The 20,846-nt window shown below is 37.2% G+C and overlaps 1 protein-coding gene across 5 annotated transcripts in view; it reads right to left on the bottom strand.

The window, feature by feature from the left end:
* Positions 1 to 20,846, bottom strand: part of REV3L (REV3 like, DNA directed polymerase zeta catalytic subunit) — a 248,567-nt gene that overhangs the window by 2,784 nt on the left and 224,937 nt on the right. For all 5 annotated transcript variants that reach the window (XM_082634116.1, XM_082634117.1, XM_082634119.1 and 2 more), the window contains 6 exons: positions 18,435 to 18,544; positions 12,224 to 12,338; positions 7,827 to 7,964; positions 5,825 to 6,015; positions 4,895 to 5,141; positions 2,680 to 2,889 (listed from right to left, as the gene is read on the bottom strand). In XM_082634116.1, the coding sequence (XP_082490242.1) occupies positions 2,680 to 2,889; positions 4,895 to 5,141; positions 5,825 to 6,015; positions 7,827 to 7,964; positions 12,224 to 12,338; positions 18,435 to 18,544 (1,011 nt within the window). The remainder of the gene's footprint in view (positions 1 to 2,679; positions 2,890 to 4,894; positions 5,142 to 5,824; positions 6,016 to 7,826; positions 7,965 to 12,223; positions 12,339 to 18,434; positions 18,545 to 20,846) is intronic.

The raw sequence follows: 20,846 nt of genomic DNA, 5'->3' as shown, positions 1-20,846 counted from the left end.
TTTCTTTGAGATCTGCTATGGTTGTCTAGAATTTATATGTGTTTGTTTAACAGGGAGTGTTAAAATTTCCAAGTAGAAGGATCATTTTGTTTTCTGAGTTTATAATTAATTTACTAGCTTTATAGAATTGTATTGATAAAATGTTTGTAATATTTCAACTTTCTGAAGTTTATTAAGGTTTTCTTTATAGAGTAAAGTATGTTCAATTTTTTAACATTCCATAAACACTTGAAAAGAAGGTATAGTCTCTAATGTTGGATTACAGAATTTGATATATAATTAAAAGGTCTGTCTTATAATGTTTAGATCTTTAATAATTGTACTGATTTCTGATCACTTGACTGGTCTTGGGCTGAGAGGTGTATCAAATCTATTACTAATGTTTCTGACAACTTCTCATTTTATCTCCTGTAATTTCTGCTTTATGAAAATTCCTACAGATTATTTAGTGCATAGGAGACACACATTTTAATTCTCTTAGGAAAACAACAGTCCTTAAGTTAAAATATCTCTTTAAAGATGATGAACCATCCTTATTTTAAACAGTGTTACTTTTAAAACTGCATTTTTGTAAGGAATAAGACCTAATATTGAAGGAAGGTTCTGGTTAAATTGATGGCACCAACTAGCGTAGTGCCTGTTGCTGGGGGCAGAAGATAGTAAGGTTCAGGGAAGAGGCCACCCACAGCCTCTGACGTCAGTGGAGCTCTGGAGGTCCTGCCCATGTTTGCACCTTGTACTAGACGCCAACTAGGGAATTTTCTATGAGGGCTGGTTGCTGCCATTGGGGTAGTAACCTGAAAAAACAGAAGCTGGGGTCACCCAGTGACTAGTGGTTGTACTAACCAGAACCACTAGTACAAAGTGGTACAAAAACTGGGACAGAGTGGCTGAGGATTGGTTGGCAGTCACTCCAGTGACTTACTGCTGCTTTAACTGTGCATTCAGCAAGAAGCTGTTTCTTCATTTAATACATATGTACGACCCACCATGGGCTGGACTCCATGCTAGGCACAGCCAACTCAGCAAGGGCAGGGCAGGGCCTCTGCCCTCACTGGGCTCACTTTCTCTTCGGTGGGGAAGCTCGAGCTAGTGTTGAGAATGGACAGGATGGCGGGGGATCAGGGTAGGAGGCTGTTGCAGGAGTCTGGGGAGAGAGAACGGTGGTTGGACTAGGATGGTAACAGAAGGGAAGGAGAAAAGTGAGCATGCTTAACAACTGTTTAGGAGAGGGAAAAGTCACTTTATCATTTCAGTAAGCTAGGCTTCTGTGGTTGCATCAAAATAATCATACTTTGAGATCTTACTGTCCTGAATGAAATCTGTTTAATGCATTCTGGATGACTGGCTATACACTATACAACTTAAGAGTTTTCTGCCAGTGCAGAATAGCAGCTAGAATGGTGCAGAGGAAACAGTGTATACTTTACCAGTCCTTTATCATCCTTCTGTTCTAAGAGCCTAGTCTCCCAAGAGATTATTTCTCTCCCTTTTCAACTGTGTGGCAGCTAGGTTGTCCTCCTAGGAGGCTGTGGATACTCTGACTTGGTTCAAAAGCCTTTTTACCTTGAGGGGCATGGTGTAGAACCTGGCCTTTACATAGGTGGTTGGATTACATTAGGCATGTGAGCAGACAAGCTGCCAGGAGCGATCGTTTAGGAGAATTCACAATGACAGAGCTAGATAGCACCTAGGAAAGAGCATCAACCCACATTCTGAGAAAACGGGGGCCAGAGGACATGGCCAGTACTACGAAGTCCAGACTGGAATCCTGATGTTCTTACTATCAGCTTGATTCATTTTCCACTGTATCACACTGCCTTTCAATTATTTGGTTGGTTTTAAAACACTCCAATAACCTTATATATTGCTCTTCTAAAGACAAAACAAACTCCACCTCAAAATGGTTATTCTCTCACCTGAAAGCTAAAATTGTAACTTGAAACATGATGCTATAAGATATAATCAGTCCTTTAAGAAATATACTACTTAAAAAATGTGCTATAATATTTTTTCTTTACATTTAATTTTTCTAACTTATTTCAAGAGATTCCTATTGTTTATTTCTGCTGGAATTCCACATTTGAAAAACTATCTCTGCATTTTATGTCTGTATCCCATCTCGGCTGCTTATTACCAGTGGAACATGGCACAAATTACTTAATCCCTCTGTGTCAGTTTACTCATCTGTAAGAGGGCCTAGAACAGCCAGCCTCTGGCAGATAGGAAGATTAAATCATGTTAACTGTTAATTTTCTATCTTGACTCTCAGAATTGCAAACCTTGCAAGTTTACTAGCAGTTCTTTAGGAAAACCAGATTTTTATGAGAATGGTAAGTAGATATGGTACACCAAGCAATTAGTACTTTTCTTTCTTTTTTAGCAATACTATTATAAAAGAAATTGGGTGGCTGGACATTGTAGTTCTATGGTTCCAATAAACGTAATACACTATTCTATAAAAACAAAAACTAAATTATAAAACAAATTTAGCCGTTTTTAATAGTTTAGTTCAATTATGATATTTTTAGGATTTTAGGAAGTTTATTAACTTAGAATCCTTATTCCACTTTCACACCAGAGCTTCACACCTTACACTACACCTCCCTCAAGAGTTGACTACATTTCCCTGAAGAATCAGATTGCTTGGGATTCTGGGTCTTTTGAACAAGGTTGTACCTTTACAAGTTGCTCCTGCTGACGTTCCAACTCTCGAATTTCTTGGTTGAGGATGACTGCAACATGCTGAGGTTGGCTGCGACAGTTACTACAGATGCCGTGCTGAGTCAGGTCATCACACACAGGACAGTGTAAGGTAGTAAAATATTGTGAGATAGTGCCTTTTCGCCCTTCAGGTTCACTTCGAGAGGAGCTGGTGGCTTTCTGGATCTATAGAAACAACAGTTCAGAAAAACATCAATTCAGAAATAAGTCTGAGCCAGCTGCATAGCAGAGTGGCTATTCTCATGCTAATTACAGGTTCACTAAGGCATTATTTCATTTGTTCAACAAATACTGAATAGCTACTATATGTCAGGCACTGTTCTAGACAATGGGGCTATAGAAAAGAACAAAGTCCTTCCTTTACACCTTAATATCATCAGATAATATTGTTTTGTTTTCATAATTTTGGGGAAAAAAATAGTCTCAAGAGGCACAAACTTCCAGTTATAAAATAAGTAAGTCATTGGGATATAATATACAGAATAGGAAATATAGTCAATAATATTATAATAAATTTAAATGGTAACAGATGATAACTAGACTTTATCATGGTGATCATCTCATAATGTATATATATAAATGTCAAACCACTATGTCATACACTTGAAACTAATACCAGATTGTATGTCAATTATACTTCAATAAAAAAGAAAAAGTCTCCTGTCACTCAGTTTTTTTTTCTTTTTTTGGCTGCGTTGGGTCTTTGTTGCTGCGCACGGGCTTTCTCTAGTTGCGGCAAGCGGGGGCTACTCTTCGTTGCAGTGCGTGGGCTTCTTACTGCAGTGGCTTCTCTTGTTGTGGAGCACGGGCTCTAGGTGCTCAGGCTTCAGTAGTTGTGGCGCACGGGCTTAGTTGCTCCGCGGCGTGTGGGATCTTCCTGGACCAGGGATCGAACCCGTGTCCCGTGCATTGGCAGGCAGATTCTCAACCACTGCGCCACCAGAGAAATCCCTGTCACTCAGTTTTTTGGTTGAGATATGTAGATGTATGAGATCATATGGGGCAGTGGAGATCACAGAGGACAAAGGAGGAAATCCAGGTTGAGAGTAGATACTGTTTAAGGCTGCACAATGTGGGCCATGGCAGCAAGGTAAGTGGAAGGTTAAAAATAACTTGTTAGGCAGTAAGGTACAAAATTCAAGCAAAAGTAAACCTGGAACATTTCAAATGAAATTAGATACATGTTACCTCATCATTCCTCATTTGAAGTAATACTGGTTTTAGAGATGTCTTCTGATACTCTTTTTCACACTGAAATAACATTATCATCTTACAATCGTACCCTTGGTATACTCCCTTGCTGTCTTATAAGTCACTCTGCATAAAAGTTATTAGGTCAGCCTTTTATAAATGCCATTGTTTTAACATTCTTGCTGGTGATGAAATGAAAAATAGTAATAGCTTTGTGGCGTAGAGCCAGGACACAGCATTACAGATGTTGGCCAGCACAGATTCTCTGAAGCACAGCTTCAACCTCAGTTTCCCAGCTTATTCTTTTCCTTGAGGTCCTAAGTGCTCACTGAGAAAGTAAAAATAATTTAAGTATCAACTTTTATCAGTTTTCCTGCATACCCTCAGCCTTTCGTAGTCTGAGCAAATGAAAGCAGATCTAATTCTAAACATCAGATAACAACTGCTACTCTCCTAGAGTAAATGTATCCCAGATTATTACAGAACCACAAATCGTTCCTTCAGGCTTCTAATGGGTAAACTAAGAAAAAAAGAGTTCAAGCAAAACTCCCTTTGGTCAGATTCCACATTGCATGTTTTACTTTAGTAAACTGCTATTTTAACATTATTTCCTTAGTCTGGTTTCTGCAGGACTGTGTCTAGCTACTACATCCTATACATTTCTTAAACACCCATTTTGAAGGGATTTTCTGCTCTCCTTTGTTTAATTTTTATTAGCTGCTTTGAGTTATTTTATAGTTAAGTGTTTACCATTAAAGTAGTTGTGGATTTAATCTTCTGTAATTTGGCCAATCTGACAGAAGCTGGGAAGGTGTTTGTAGAAAACTAAACCAGAAAAATGTAGCACCTTTGTTGGTATAGGATAATAAAGCATTTGCTTTGCTCTGATAGCATGCAAATAAAATCTTTAGTTCTACTGAAAATTGTAAGTGAATTCTCTCTCTAGAGTCATAGCACAAGTACTATTTAGTAGGCTTACCCTTGGTAATTCATGATACCAGTTGAAGACATCAATACCAATAAGTGAGAAGATTCTTGCCAGGGGTGGGAGGATTTGCTTGGTGATATAGTAAGTGGCATTCAGTCTCAGAGTCGGGTCCTGCAGGACTTCCACTGGGCGCCTTACCAGCTGGATAAGTGGTACTCCGGGGGTCCCATAAATGATGACATATGGCACTCGTTCCCCAACTCGAGGCTCAGAGCGCCGATCATAAGTAAGCATTTTCCTATTTAAATCCAAATAAAATAGTCACTCAAAGATGTCATGGAAGGCATCTTTCCAGAAAATTAAATGAGAATTAAACAATAATGAAACCATGAGAACTCGACAAGGGGAACCTTCAAGTAACTTTTTTGATAACCGTATACACTTCACTTAGTTGGCACCAAGTGGATATGCTGTAAGAGTTTAATAAAACTTACTTTGTAAATTACTGTTACATGGAGAACAATATGAGTTAGCAGATATCAACTACCTTAAATTGTTTTCTATCCCCTAAGAGTAAGAATTAACTATTGTAAATCTAATAATGGAAGATAAAATTTAGCTGATTAGATGATCTGATTTTAGAATGATACCATCTCTGTGCTTTGGTAGATCAAAATTAAGGACTACCTAGTGATTCTGATATGGGAAAAACAATCAATTCCAGCTCTGTAACAGATTACAATTTCACTGAATTTAGTTTCTGCAGGGAAGGCCGGAATAGGAGCTCTTTCTTCTTCTTTAGAACTTGCAAGGTATGGGGGTCACCCACTCACTTTAGGAAGGCTTCACGTGGGCAGGGGACTAGACAATTGTGTATCTGTGCCTGCAGACTGGGTGTCTTTTCATCTACTCCAAACCATTCCAAATCCCAGGACTACACTTACTAGGTATTGGGGGTTGTGCTGTTGTGCACATCATTACCTTGTAAGTTCCAGGGCTGGCACACACGCGCCAGGTTTGTAAGAGGCACTTCCTCTGTATTCCTTTGCAAAGATAAAATCTTGTATGCTGGCCTTTCCTTCCAGAAGCTTCATACATTGTCGTTGAACATACTGTTTAATTAAACTTATATCTCGTGTTTCAAATAGCAGCTTCAGAGAACGCTCAAGTATCTTTAAAAAAAAACGGATATGTTCATAAGGATAAAATATCCCCCAATATATTTCATCATTGCTGTTATACTTTCAATTACGTTAATTACTGAAACTTGCTGATCTGTCTGAACAATCTGCTATTTACAATGACTAGATAATAAAAATTACTGAAACTGGAAAATATTTTGGAGACTTTATTTAACTTGCTATTCCTAAAAATAGAATATTATGTAGTTTGAGGAAAATCATATCGGGATGACATGCAAATGAAACATTTGCTGTGTGCGATGAGCGACATGAAACATTTAAGTTGTCTTAAATAGCCAAGAGCACACTCCAGGCACAAAAAGCCAGACATCATTTCATGTATTATTTTTTATTTACCCTATTATAGAAAGGGCTGGATTCAGGTGGACAGAGAGAAGTTTAAACATCACCAAGCAGTGAAATACAGTCAGTCTTTTTGCCTTTTTATAGTGTCAATAAATATATACTAACTGTGATAGAATTTTCTGTGCTGGAGTATTTCTACTAGAAAATGACTGACATGCAGTAGATACATGCAGTGGAATGAATTTAAATTAGTTCCAGGTGAAAGCTCTGTATCTTATTCTGAGTACTGGAATCCATACATATTTACACAAGAAGTTGCTAACTTAGCCAAGGCACCATTCTTCCCTCAGAGGAAGAATGCACTGGATATCTTTTCCAGAAACTAGTATTAAAAAATATCTCAAATTTACATAATATTATATGTGACATAATAGGTTGCTATCAGTCAATCTATTACGCTTTTAACGCTCTCGTAAAACTCAGTGTATAGAGTGCTATTCCATTTATACCATTTATTTTTGGTTTGTTATAGAAGGAATCTGGGCCTGAATAAAGAAAGAATAAATATAAGATACTATGGTTGAGAAATTTAGGTAACTTATATTACCATTGTTAAGAAATCTCCCTAACTTGTATTTGGTAACCCAAGTAAACAGAATTTCAGTTAATCTAGGATGGATTATATTACTTATGAAATTTCTCTGTTCAGTTTCCCTTCTTTATCCTGCTCCATAGATTTTGGGTGTTGCCATATATCATCTCTAGGTGATTAGGCAGGAAATTTTTATCAAGTTCAAGTGTTGTTTTTTAGCAACTGTGATAAAAGGTAAGGTGTGGGAGAAGTCAGAAACTAAGGACTTAAATAAGTTGTTTTCATTAGAAATGAAGTTCTCAAAAAATCATACAGTTTCTCTTATAGTTATACATAGTCATATAGGCTATATAGTTCCTCCACCTAGATACGTGCTTAAGGATTTGTACCAGATTCTTTAGCCACTTATTTCTTTTTTAAAATTATTATTATTATTATTTGGCTGCATTGGGTCTTCCTTGCTGCACGTGGGCTTTTCTCTAGTTGCGGCGAACAGGGGCTACTCTTCGTTGTGTGCGAGCTTCTCATTGCAGTGGCTTCTCTTGTTGCGGAGCACGGACTCTAGGTGCGCGGGCTTCAGCAGCTGCAGCACGCAGGCTTGGGAGTTGTGGCACGCGGGGTCCTAGAGCATGCAGGCTCAGTAGTTGTGGCGCATGGGCTCTAGGGAGCATGGGCTTCAGTAGTTGTGGCATGTGGACTCAGTAGTTGTGGCTCTCAGGCTCTAGAACGCAGGCTCAGTAGTTGTGGCGCACGGGCTTAGTTGCTCCGCAGCATGTGGGATCTTCCCAGACCAGGGATCTAATCGTGTCCCCTGCATTGGCAGGCAGATTCTTAACCACTGCGCCAGCAGGGAAGTCCTAGCCACTTATTTCTTAAAGATGACAACAAGATAGATAAAACTTACCTTAGAAACAGCAGGGCAGGAATCTCTTCTGACTGTTTCTATTCCTTTTGCGTCAAATACTGGGTCCTTTTGATCCAGTGTTTCATACATGTAACCCACATACCTCTTTTTTGTTTGTAAGACACAGGGCAAATATACCTGTGACGAAATTAATAAAATATCTATCAATAACCATTTTTCCCAACCATGAATATCTTATTTTTATATGCCTTTTTCTCTCTTTAACCAGATGTCAATTATAAAAAATTCTAAATGTGGCTTAGGGCCCAACGAATTCATGATACAAAATGAGACAACACTTGCAGGTAAAAGCACACAAAGTGAGTTGTTCTACTTCCTCACCACACACTCACTCCTTTACTTGCACTATCAATTTTGCTTCTTCCTCAGCTGATACTGCTCTCTCAAAGTCTTCAATCATATCTTTTTAAACAATTTAAAAAATGACTTTAAGTAACACCTACTATATGGTACAAATTGAAAAGTTATAAGAGAATATACAATGAAAAGTCTACCTTCCCCTCCACAGAGGCATCCTGTTATTGATTTCCTGTATATTCTTCCAGAAATATTCTATCTAGGTACGTGTACTTATATACATAAGGGTAGCTTACCTTCCACATCACTCTGCACTTTGCTTATTTCATTTAATAACTTATCCTGGAGAGCATTCCATCCTGTACAAGAAAGCTCATTTTGTTTTGTAGCTACATAGCAGTCCACTTTATGAGGGTATAATAATTTTTGTAACCAGTTACCTACTATGGGTTATTTAGGATGTTTCCAATCTTTTGGAGTTACAAATAGTGTTCCAGTGAACAACTGTGCATGGATAAATCCACAGGATAAATACCTTGAATTGGAATTCCTGGATGAATGGGTGTGTGTCCCCACACCTTTTTATGTTACCAGATTGGTCCTTTCCTCTGCCCCAAAGCTGTATCAGTAATCACACTAAACATAAGTGGTGTAAAAGTGGTGTAAAAAATGTAACTTGTAAAAGGCAGAAATGATCAGATTAGATTCCATCAAAAAGATACAACAATATGCTTTCTACTAGAAATCCACTCTAAATATAAGGACATAGAAAGGTTAGAAAAAAGATACACTTGTTACTAATCAAAACAACACTGTTGTGGCTATATTAATATCAGAAAAAGTAGATTTCCAGATAAGGAATATTATCAAAGATAAAAGTATCAATTTGTCAAGAAGATACATAACCATAAATGTATATGCACCTAATAAGAAAACTTCAAAATGCATGAAATAGAAGCTGGCAGAACTAAAAGGAGGAAACAGGCAAATCTATGATTATACTTCGAGACTTTAGCACCTCTCTTCTAGAAATTGACAGAGAATCAGTAAGATTGTTGTTGGCTTCAACAACACTATCAGTTAACCTAAGTGACATTATAGAACATTCCACCCAATAACCAGAATACACAGGGATTTTCAAGGTCATATGGGAACATTTACTAAGAGACCATATGCTAGACCAAACAACGAACTTTAACAAGCTTAAAAGCATTGAAATTATATAGACTATGTTCTTTGACCACAATGGAATAACAAAAAGATGTATGGAATATCCTTAAAAATTTGGAACTTAACACACTTCTAAATAACCTACAGATCATTATCACCGAAGTAAATGAATAATAATAAAAGCACAAGATATCAAAATTTGAAATTAGTGTTTTGAGAGAAATTTGTTACTGTTAAACGCTTATATTAAAAATTTTTGTTTAAAATCAATGATTCAAGTTTCTAAATTAAGACAGGAAAAGAGAAGCAAACTAAACTCAAAGTTAAGTGTAAGGAAGGAGATAATAAAGAGTGGAAATTAATGATACAGTTCTTCAGAAAGTTCTATAAATGGATAAACCACTAGCTAGAATTATCAAGGGGGAAAAAATGGAAAAACAAATTATCAAAAGTGAAAGGAGGGATGTTACTAAAGATTTTACAGATATCAGAATCACAATAAGGAAGTATAAACAGTTCATGCCAGTAAATTTGACAACTTAGGAGAAATGGACAAACTCCTTGACAATCACAAGTTTTAAAACTGACATGAGAAGAAAACCTGAATAATATATATTAAAGATATTTAATTTGTAATTGAAAATCCCTTCCCCCCCATAAAATTTCAGGACTAGACTGCTTCACTGATGAATTTTATCAATCATTTAAGAAAAAATTGTACCAATTTTACACACTTTTTCTTTCAGAAAGTAGAACAGGAAACACTTCCAACTTATTTTATGAGGTCAGATTTTTTTTCCTGTCCCCAAACCAGACAAAGACAATACAAGAAAAAAAACAAAAAAACTACAGACTGATATTCATGAACATATGCATCACGATTCTTAACAAATGTCTGTTTTCTTTGAGAAGTTTTGCAGTTTTTGCTTTTATGTTTAGGCCTGTGATCTATCTCAGGTAAATTTTCACATCTGGTGTTATTTTCTAAGGACACCATGCTCTTCACTTTGCCAGACAGGTTGAGTGTCCACAGCATCACACACATACTTCTAGAATAGCACTCATCATCGCTCTTTTCTAATTTTTCTTCCCTCTCTCCCTGCAATTAGAATGCTCACTCTTCAGGGCAGATACTGTATCCAAGTCCTCTCTGAATCTCTTCTAGCACAATTCTTGCTTCAGAGTAGGTGCATGATAAACATTTGGGAGTCATGTTTGATTCTCTTCTCCCTTTTTTGTCTTTTCCACACCTGCTCTCCTAAATCAACCACTTTTAACTCCTGCCCATCCTTCTTTGCATTTTCTCTTGAATTGTTTATTTTTGCTAGTTTATCTCACTACTTCAGGATATACAGGTTGCAAGAGGCATCCTGTCTTGAGATTCTCCTCTTTCCAATCCATCTCCACACCACTGTGAGGCCAGTCCTCCCCAAAAAGCTCTGTCATGCTTTTGTTTGAAAAACTTTCCTGAATAAAGTTTAAACACTTTAGCTTGGCATTCAAGACACTCTATAATCTGGTCTTAACTTTTTCCAGACTTCTCTCCACTACTCTCCACTACTCTCCACTACTCTGTATTCCCATGTTGTGCATTTCCAACTTCCATATCCTTCTATATACCATTTTCTTCTGTGCAGAATGACTGCAGCACCGTGGCTGCCTATTGAAATTCTAACCATTTTCTGAGACAGAATGCAATGTATACCTCCTACATGGAGTCTCCCCATCCAGCCTAGGAGGACACAATACCTTTTCTTTGCACTCTTACAGTGCTTAGGGAGACTGCTTCCTAAGTTTACAATGAAAGATCATTTACATACATTTCTAATCTTTCCTTTTAGATTATTGGCTCTTAGAGGGCAGGACTGTGTCTCATGCTTCTTTGCATTCCACACCTCTCCTAGCTCCGTATCTTTTATATAGAAAGAACTAAATGCATATTTCATATCCAAAGTAAAGTGAAAATAGTCGAAGGTCCTGTGGCAGACTGCATTCTCCAAAGAAATAATATCTTCCATCCCACACAGCCTTCTCACAATGTGACTCTGACATTCTTCCCATTAAGAGATGGGGACCTATGTTCCCTCTCAAATCTAGACAGGCTATGATGCTATATGATTTTGAGACTAGGTCATAAAAAGCAAAATAGCTTTCATCTGGTTCACTTTGGGATGTTCATTCCTAGAACTCAGCTATCATGCTGTGAGGAAGAACAGGTAGCCCCAGGGAAAGGCCAAGTGTAGGTGTTCCAGCTCACAGCCCCACCTGGTGTCCCAAATGGCAGGCAGCATTAAACCCCCGACATGAGAGTGAACAAGCTTCAGGTGATTTCAGTCCTTAGCTGTCAGCTAAGGACCTAGACATTGTGGAGCAGAGACATGCCATCCCAGCTGCACCCTTCATGAATTCCTGACCCATAAAAATCTGTAAGGTCAATAAAATGGTGCTTGTTTTACACCATTAAGTTTGGGGTTACACAGCGATAGTTAACTGGAATAGTCTTTTCATTTCTTTATATAAGACATTACAGGGGCTTCCCTGGTGGCGCAGTGGTTGAGAGTCCGCCTGCCGATGCAGGGGACACGGGTTCGTGCCCCGGTCTGGGAGGATCCCACATGCCGCGGAGCGGCTGGGCCCGTGAGCCATGGCCGCTGAGCCTGCGCTCTGCAGCGGGAGGGGTCACAGCAGTGAGAGGCTCGCGTACAGCAAAAAAAAAAAAAAAAAAAAAAAAAAAAGACATTACAAAAAAATTGAGAAAATTATACAAAAATAAGGGGAAAATACTTTAAATTTAACACTTTCACAGACTCATATACCATTACAAAATCTGAAAATGTATTGAAAAAGTCAGAAATCTACAGAAGGTATGTGAATTTTATATGTGGTTAGTAGTATTACATTTCTCTTACCTTTTCAAACTTCAATTTCACTGGTTTAGGATTGGTAGCAGTTACAGCTTCAGCAATTTCCTGACCAATCTTGAAAGACTGCTCCTTAGTGGCTCCTTTCAGTAGCACAAACATACTAAGAGGTTTAAAAATAAAGTAGGGTAATGAGGAAGGCATTGTAACAAAAAAAAAATCTCATCAATAGTAACTTTCCTGGATAATACTCTAAAACCAAGGAAAACCTTTTTTTCCCCCTTACTCTTCCTTATTAAGTTGCTCCCTACCTGAATTTTCTTGTTTTGTCACACTTTTCCTGTGTGCTCACAGTATATCTTGTTACAGATCTTTAAGACATCTAATGTTTCTAGTTTAGCTACACACAGAACAGCTATCACAGCTGCCAAGAAGGTCCTGGGTCATTCCTATACATTTACAGCTTTCCATGACACACAATTATGTCAGTCACAAAATAAAAGATGATGACTATAAAGAAATGGAAAATTTACTTGTGATATGGGAGGGAATTTCCTTCCAGAACCACCCAACTTAGAAAAGAACACATGTATATTTTATAAAATATGTTCATTGAAGAACAGTTAGAAAACACAAAAAGGCACAAAGAAAACAGCCATTTATAATCTCACCATTCAGAAAAAAAGAAACTAGAAGCCTTTTGTGTACATCTGTAAATCTTTTCTCATTTGGGATCACAGATCATAGTTTGATAACTTTTTCCTTTCATTGAATGGTATATTGTGAACATTTTCCCGTGTCACTTAGTTCTTTTACATTATTTTAACAGTTGTACTGTATTCCAATGTATGGACATAGTATAATTTAACCAAACCCCTACCACTGGAAATCTAAGTCATTAAATTTTTTTTCTAATATTTAATATATAATAATAACTTGGGAAGCTATGTCCTTAGAATAAATTCCTAGAAGAGGAACTTCTAGATAAGTGGTATATATTAAAAATATTTTTTGAAAGATAATGTGAAACTGTGAAGTCCAGAAAGATATTTCTGACATACAATCCCACCATCAGTATATGCAGGTCAAGAGGGAAGGATTTCTAATACGGATAAAAAAAATTCTAATATGAAAAATACTAAAAAATAACTGATAAAAGTATTGGGCATTTTGTCCTAATATAATCCAGCTAACTCTGTAATAGCACTTTACATTTCAGTATATACCACAATCTGAGACCAAAAGAAGTAATGGTGAATAAATATACTTAAGAAATAGAGATTATAAAGCTGATCTTCATTTATAACTTTAGTGGAAAGACATTAAATAGTAGAAATGAATACTATCTTGAAACGTGGACTTTAAGATTCTTGGAGCCACATAAACCAATCTTATTATTTCTTAAATGCTTTTATATTGGACTTTCAGTCTCATTTGGATGGTTTTTTTTGAAAAGCTCTTTGTCTGCCAATATTGCAGATAGTACTTGTGTTAGAGTTTGATCTGAAAAGCTTAAGGAGTATTTATTTAATATTACTTAAGGCCTTGAAAATAAACATTTATCAATCAATTAATTTTAACGTAAGGCACAACAAATAGGCCTTAGATAGCTAATTATACTTTTAAGCTAGGCTATATTCTGAACCACCTAAAGCTGTTTATAATATTTTCTTTCTAAGCCCATCTGATGCTCATTATACGAGTATAGCCTTTAAAAAAATAGATTATTACAAAATTTCCTTTTGAAAGATTAAAAAATCAACTTGAGATATAATTTGCATATAATAAAATGAATACATTCTAAGTGTACAGTTCCATGAATGTTGACAAACGTATAGGCTTGCTATGGGCTGAACTGTGCCCCTTAAATTCATACGCTGAAACCTTAACCCCCATTGTGAATGTGACTGTATTTGGAGATAGGGCCTTTAAAGAAATGATTAAGTTAAAATGACGCTCTAATTTAGGTGGTTAGGGTGAGCCTAATCTGGTGTCTTTATAAGAGGAAATTACACAAAGAAACACCAAGAATGCACATAAACAGAGGAAAGATCATGTGAGGACAAAGTGAGGAGGTGGCTACCTGCAAGCCAAGGAGAGAGGCTTCAGGAGAAACCACAGCTACTGGCTAACGCCTTGATCTTGGACTTCAAACCTCCAGAACTGTGAGAAAATAAATTTCTGTGCTTAAGCCACCAAATCTGTGACAGCCCTAGAAAATTAATATATTTGTGTAACTACCACCAGAATCAAGATATAGGGACATTTTCATGACCCCATAAAGTTCCTTTGTACTCCTTTGCAGTAATTCTCCACTCCACTCCCAGCAACACATGACCAGCTTTCAATTACTATAGATTAGTTTTATCTTTCAAGAATTTTATATAATATACAGTACATACTTATGTCTGGCTTCTTTCACTCAGCATATTTTTGAGATTCACCCATGTTGCTAAAGTAGCAGTAACTGGTTCCTTTTTATTGCTGAATAGTACTCCATTGTATGGATATGCTACATTTGTTCATCCATTCATCTGTTGATGAACATTTGGACTGTTTGCAGTTTTGGACTATCAAGAATAAAACTGCAGTGAAGAGGTGCATCAAGTCTTTGTGTGGACCTAAGTTTTCATTTCTCTTAGGTAAATACCAAGGAGTAGGATTGTTGAGTCATGCTAAGGGGGTATGTTTAACTTTAGATGTAAATGCCAAACTTAAAAAAAAAAGATTATTATGCTTAAAATGTTCAGATGCAATAATGAATTGAAGTGTTTCTACACACATTGCTATAAAGCTCTAGAACAGAGAAACTAAGCTATGGTAATAGAAATCAGGTAAGTGGCTGCCTGGGGGTAGGGGATGAAAGTGAGGGACTGACTGCAAAGGAGCATGGCAGAACTCTCTACAGTGATAGAAATATTCTATATCTTGACTGGGGTGGCAGCTGATTACATGGGTCTATACATTTTGTATATTGAACTATGCACTTTTTTGTTAAAAATTATACCTTGATAAAGTTGATAAAAAATTAAAGGTACACATACTTTACATCTTAAAAGTTATTACAGGGTATATATTTGAGATTTTACCTAGTAGTGTTAGGGGTTTTACTTGAGTTCATCTGTGCTGTTTTGGCTAGTTTTAGTTGGAGCTAAGCTTCAAGAGAGCTGACCAGGATTAATGGAAGTTTTGGGTCACTTAACAGAATGTAGGTGACCAGCCTACAAAGAGAAAGACTGTTTTAAAATAAGTTTCTAGGGAATTCCCTCGTGGTCCAGTTGGTTAGGACTCCATGCTTTCACTGCCAAGGGAGTGGGTTCAGTCCCTGGTCAGGGAATTAAGATCCTGCAAGCTGTGTGGCACAGCCAAAAAAAAAAAAAAGTTTCTATTTGTCTGTTACTGGTGCTTTTAATGTAGTTAAATAATGCTTATCTTTGGTTGATAGATCACATTTAAAGCAGTGATTTTCATTTCACATGGGGTGGGGAGTTAAACGGGGATATCAGAATCACCTAGGAGGCTTTTCTCATCATACTCAGATGAATTTCCCAAGAGATTTTTGTTCTAGTTCCCCAGCACCCTTCTGCTGCCCCGGCAGTATGTGTGTTGTCAAACGTCCTTCCCTACCCTGCCTGAGAATCACTACTACAAAGAGCTTCAATAACTGATGGGAGTAGGTCTATCCCACTAGGGTGGGATAAATATTATTGATAACCACTATTATATAGAATAATTGTTTGAACCACTACAATATAAAGAAATTCAGGGTGTTTACATTTATACCGTCTAAATGGACAATAATGCATAACTGCTATATAGAGAGAAACACCCTTCTAACAGAGTAATTTTGATGCTTTGTTAACCAATCTCCCTTAGCTAGACTCCAAGATTCATAAAGTCAGCAGTCCTGAAACTGGAGGGAGGCAATGGTCATTCTTCATCATGTATCAGATTTCCTTCATTCTGATGATAGCCTCAGGGAGGCTAAGTGACTTTTTGATGGCCATGCAATCAGCTAGGAGCACAGCTAGAAAGAGAATCCAGATCTCTCTCTTGGTTAAGAACTCTTTCCCTCCACCAAGCATACATTTATTATCCCTAGAGCAGTGCTTCTCAGTATGTTATCATTATTGTCCTCCCCCCCAAAAAGGTGAAAAGTAAATTTAACAAGAGAAAGTAATTACTAAGGATTAAAATGTTGTTGGGTAGGGTTGAGCTCTGTGGGGCCAAAACCCACTGTACTTCTTTGCTCCTCAAGGACCAACTTGTACGCTGCTGGGCAGTATTATTACCATTGAGAATGCATGCCCTAGAGTGAACTGCCCTCATACAGTGTATTTCAGTAAACATTTGTTGAATGAATCAGATGGTGAATGGTAGTCAAAAGCTCTAATGATACTGCAGGGAATTCCCTGGCTGTCCAGTGGTTAGGACTCAGCGCTCTCACCGCCCAGGGCCCAGGTTTGATCCCTGGCCGGGGAACTAAAATCCCACAAGTCGGGCAGTGTGGCCAAAAAAAAAAAAAAAAAAAGATACTGCAAATACAATTTCTTTCTTTCTTTTCCTTCTTTTCTCTCTCTCTCTCCCTCCCTCCCTCCCTTTCTTTCTATCTATCTATCTGTCTATCTATCCTGTGCTGTGTGGCACATGGGATCTTAGCTCCCCAACCAGGGATCGAACCTGTGCCCCCTGCATTGGGAGTACAGAGTCTTAACCACTGGACTGCCAGGGAAGTCCCTACACTTTTTTGATTAGAATAATAAAACCCTGTGATGTCTTATGTAGAGAGATACCAATTTATGGCTCCACTGCTAACTAGTTGGGCAATCTTAGACAAATTTCTTATTCCAGGGGAATCTGCTCTTAAGTAGCATCTGAGAATGTGCCCCCTAGGGTTTTCTCCCGACCCTTTTAGGTCATGAAAACTCCTGACCTAAAAGTCCTCTTCCAGCTCTGACATTCTAAGTCTGTGTTTTTTGGTTTGTTTGAATTCCTAAAAATCTTACAGTCAGAATCATGCCAACTTCTGCTTCTGGGTGCGTGTTGTCAACTACTGACGTGTTTGAACCCTGAATTAAACTCAACAATTTAAAGTTTAACTTTCTCCTCTTCCCTAAATATTTTGTGAGGAGCTCTGCTAACAAGGTGAAAAACTATGTTCCAGTAATTTTTATTTTGCTAGACTATTCAGCAGAAGTGGTTTTACAGGGCAGTGAAATACTCACAGTCAAAGTGAGGAGTGGCTTTTGACGGGCAACAGTAGAGACTATGGATAACTGGGGCCTGGATAACTTGAAACTATCCCCACCTGCTGATAATGAAACAGCTGCTATAGGAGGAAAGGTCTCATTCAGCATTAATATGATTATGCTGATTGTATGTGCATTAAAAAACTGGAGAAGATTAAATGCTGTTTAAAGATTACCTAGAAGCTATTTTTAGTGATTAGAAGCATTATCTCTGTTTGCTCCACTGCACTGTAAAGTGATCAGAGCTCCTGAGGCAAGTGCTCTTAGAATGATCACACTGTGACTCTAAGCCTTCAATATGAAAAAAATTTCACTCTAAGAAATTTGCATAATACCTATATTCTAGAAAAATTTTTAAGTCATATAAATAAGATGTTACATAAATAACTGGGCCCTGAAAAATATCAAAGCAAGCAAGCAGGCTAAGGTTATTCAGGATTCAAAGGCAATTCTATCTTTTGGATAGAATGGGCTTCAGGATGATGGGCTTCAGGAAGTCTGTGAGCCTCTGGAATCAAATGGAAAATGTATCTGGAATCTGCACTGTTTATAGAAGAAGGTCAACAGATTTTGGGGCCCAGTGAAGTTAACCACTCACATCTTTGGCAACTGTGTTTCAAAAACAGTTTGATTATTTTAAGATATATATTTAAATTCAGAGAGCTGCAGCTATATCTGAGGGATTCTTCACATTAAAAGCTGTTTCTTTAAACAGATTAGACTCCTTCCTGTGTATACAGTTTTTACAGATCCCTATCTACTTGGCTACCTGGAGGGATGCCTTGGGAATTTTCGCACTCTGTGGCTCAGGTCATATACATTTTCTGTCGCTTAAGATCGTATCTGGTAAATCAGGACCTGTGTTAACTCCAATCACAAGATCATAAGGACTGAAAAGAACTTAGGTAGAACTCTATTTTTAGGAAGGATTACCCTTAAGCCATTTCAAACACTGAAATGAGTATCCGAGGAGATGCAAAAAGACAACTACAAAACAGAGAGTTCATTACCTGTCAGTATCACCATATACAACCCTAGCACCCCATTTCTTGGTATCATTCACCAGTTTAATAGCTTGTTCCAAGGTTTCTCTGGCTTTGTGAACAATACTATCACCAACCTGTTGGTACAAACACATTGAAAATAATTTCTTAATGTAGTTTAGTACTAAGACAACAGACTTTAATATATAATACTTAACTTTAATTATTAAATATTTCTAAAAATGAAACAAGGAGAAAAAAACATTAAAAAAAAAGTCACCAGTGCCATCATTCTTTCTACAAGTACTCAAGAAGAAAATGAGATGAATGAATAATTTAAAAGAAACCAATCAATATACAGACTTGCCTGTGAGTGTGTCAGTGAGTAAAATGGACTGCACTATATACATAGCTACATTTGATCCTAGAAGAGTAAGCCTTATTTATTCAAGGACTTTCTAAAATGCCTTTATAACCAACTAGGCAGGAAATTACACTATGTATGTGCATGTGTGTCTTTCACAATTTTTCTGTTGGAGTGTTGGAGTGTTATGATAATTTCTTTCAGTATCAGTAAAGCTTATGCTGAACCTATATCTCAGTGATTGCTTATACATATTTTTTAGATGACTCTAAATATCGATACAAGGAAAAATGCATAATTATATGATAGAAAATATATTACAAGGGTTCAATTTAAATCAAGTAGGCAGATCTATGTCTAAGTTCTTTCATTGGTGATTGAGTTTTAACAATGATCATGGCATAAGTTGACAAAACAAGAAGGAGGTGGATCTTGACAAATATGAGAAGCAGGCTAATTATATTTCATAGTTAAAGAACTTGAGGAGACTAGTAAAGCACTGCTGCTTCATTCATCAAACTCATGAAAGCTAAGGGTTGGGGAAACGGCCATTCAGCATAAATGGAACATTACTTTTTAAAGTTTTAAAATAAGAATTATGCGCTTTTTCTTTTGTGTTAAGATGCAAACAGTATTTATAATGATCTTTCCCCTTTTACTGTAAAGTTTGAATTATCTGAACTAAATGCAGGATTGAATAATACTTATTTTAAAAGGCTGTTTAAAGTTGTTTACACAGGAAATATTAAGTGTATGTATGAACAAAAGAATAAATAAACACTGATAGCAGAAACTTAATTTGGGTTTTAAATTAAGATCATGAATCCTGTTGAGACCTTTAGTGCATTAGAAAACCTTGAGAATATGAACTATAGCCTAATACATTAAAAAAAAATCATGTCACCTAATTGAAATTCAAGTTTGAATAAAATATTCAATCTGTCATCTTTTGCCACTTTCACACATGATAAAAATATGTGACAGCAAATAGCTAAATGGGTGAGCCATAGAGTGTTAGAGTCCAATATGCTTTTGGGATATACACATACAAATACACACATATACTGGTCCTAAATGTCTGCCTCCTGCTGTCTAGTCTGACCCATTTAAGCTACATCTGGAAGAGTCAGAACTCTTTTGCAGCTGGCCCTGAAGTCCATGCAGTGTGAAGGACATAGAGGCATAAGAGGGAGGGGCACGGCGGTGGGGGGGGGCAGTGGGAGAGAAGAAAGGAGTGGCAATTACATTAAAACCGATTCTGCTATTTTGTGTCATAGTTCCTAATTTGAAAAACGTTACAGGGCCAAGAGACTGGATTTAAAAAGAGGAAATTAATTGATTTCACAATTTAGGCAATGGTTGGGATCCTGAAAAGTCATAATAAGAAAAAGATTTAAAGTAAAAGTTCTCTGAAAAGAATGTTGGTGAGGATGTGGAGAGAAGGGAACCACTCCTGCACTGTTGGTGGGAATGTAAATTGGTGCAGCCACTATGGAGAACAGTATGGAGGCTCCTCAAAAAATTAAAAGTAGAACAACATATGATCCAGCAATTCCACTTCTGGGTATTTATCTGAAGGAAACAAAAACACTAACTGGAAAAGATATTTGTATCCCCATGTCCACTGCAGCATTATTTATAATAGCCAAGACATGGAAACAAGCTAAGTGTCCACTGATGGATGAATGGATAAAGAAAATGGAGTTTATATACAATGAAATATTATTTAGCCATACAAAAGAAGGTAGTAATCTTGCCATTTGCAACAACATGGATGGACGCTGAGAGTATTATGCTTAGTGAAATAAGACAGAGAAAGACAGATACTTTATGATCTCACTTATACGTGGAATCTAAAACAAAAAAAAACCCCACACCCCACTGAACTCATAGATACAGAGAACAGACTGGTGGTTGCCAGAAGCAGGAGGTGGCGGGGGGGGGCGGAAATGGGTGAAGGTGGTCAAAGGTACCAACTTCCAGTTATACAATAATAAGTCTTAGAGATGTAAGGTACAGCATGGTGACTATAGTTAATAATAATATTGTATATTTTAAAGTTGCTAAGAGAGTAG

Source organism: Mesoplodon mirus (genome assembly GCF_964341445.2).
Source record: "Mesoplodon mirus genome assembly, chromosome: 10".
Taxonomy (NCBI): Eukaryota; Metazoa; Chordata; class Mammalia; order Artiodactyla; family Ziphiidae; genus Mesoplodon; species Mesoplodon mirus.
This window is presented reverse-complemented; position numbering and strand designations above follow the sequence as displayed.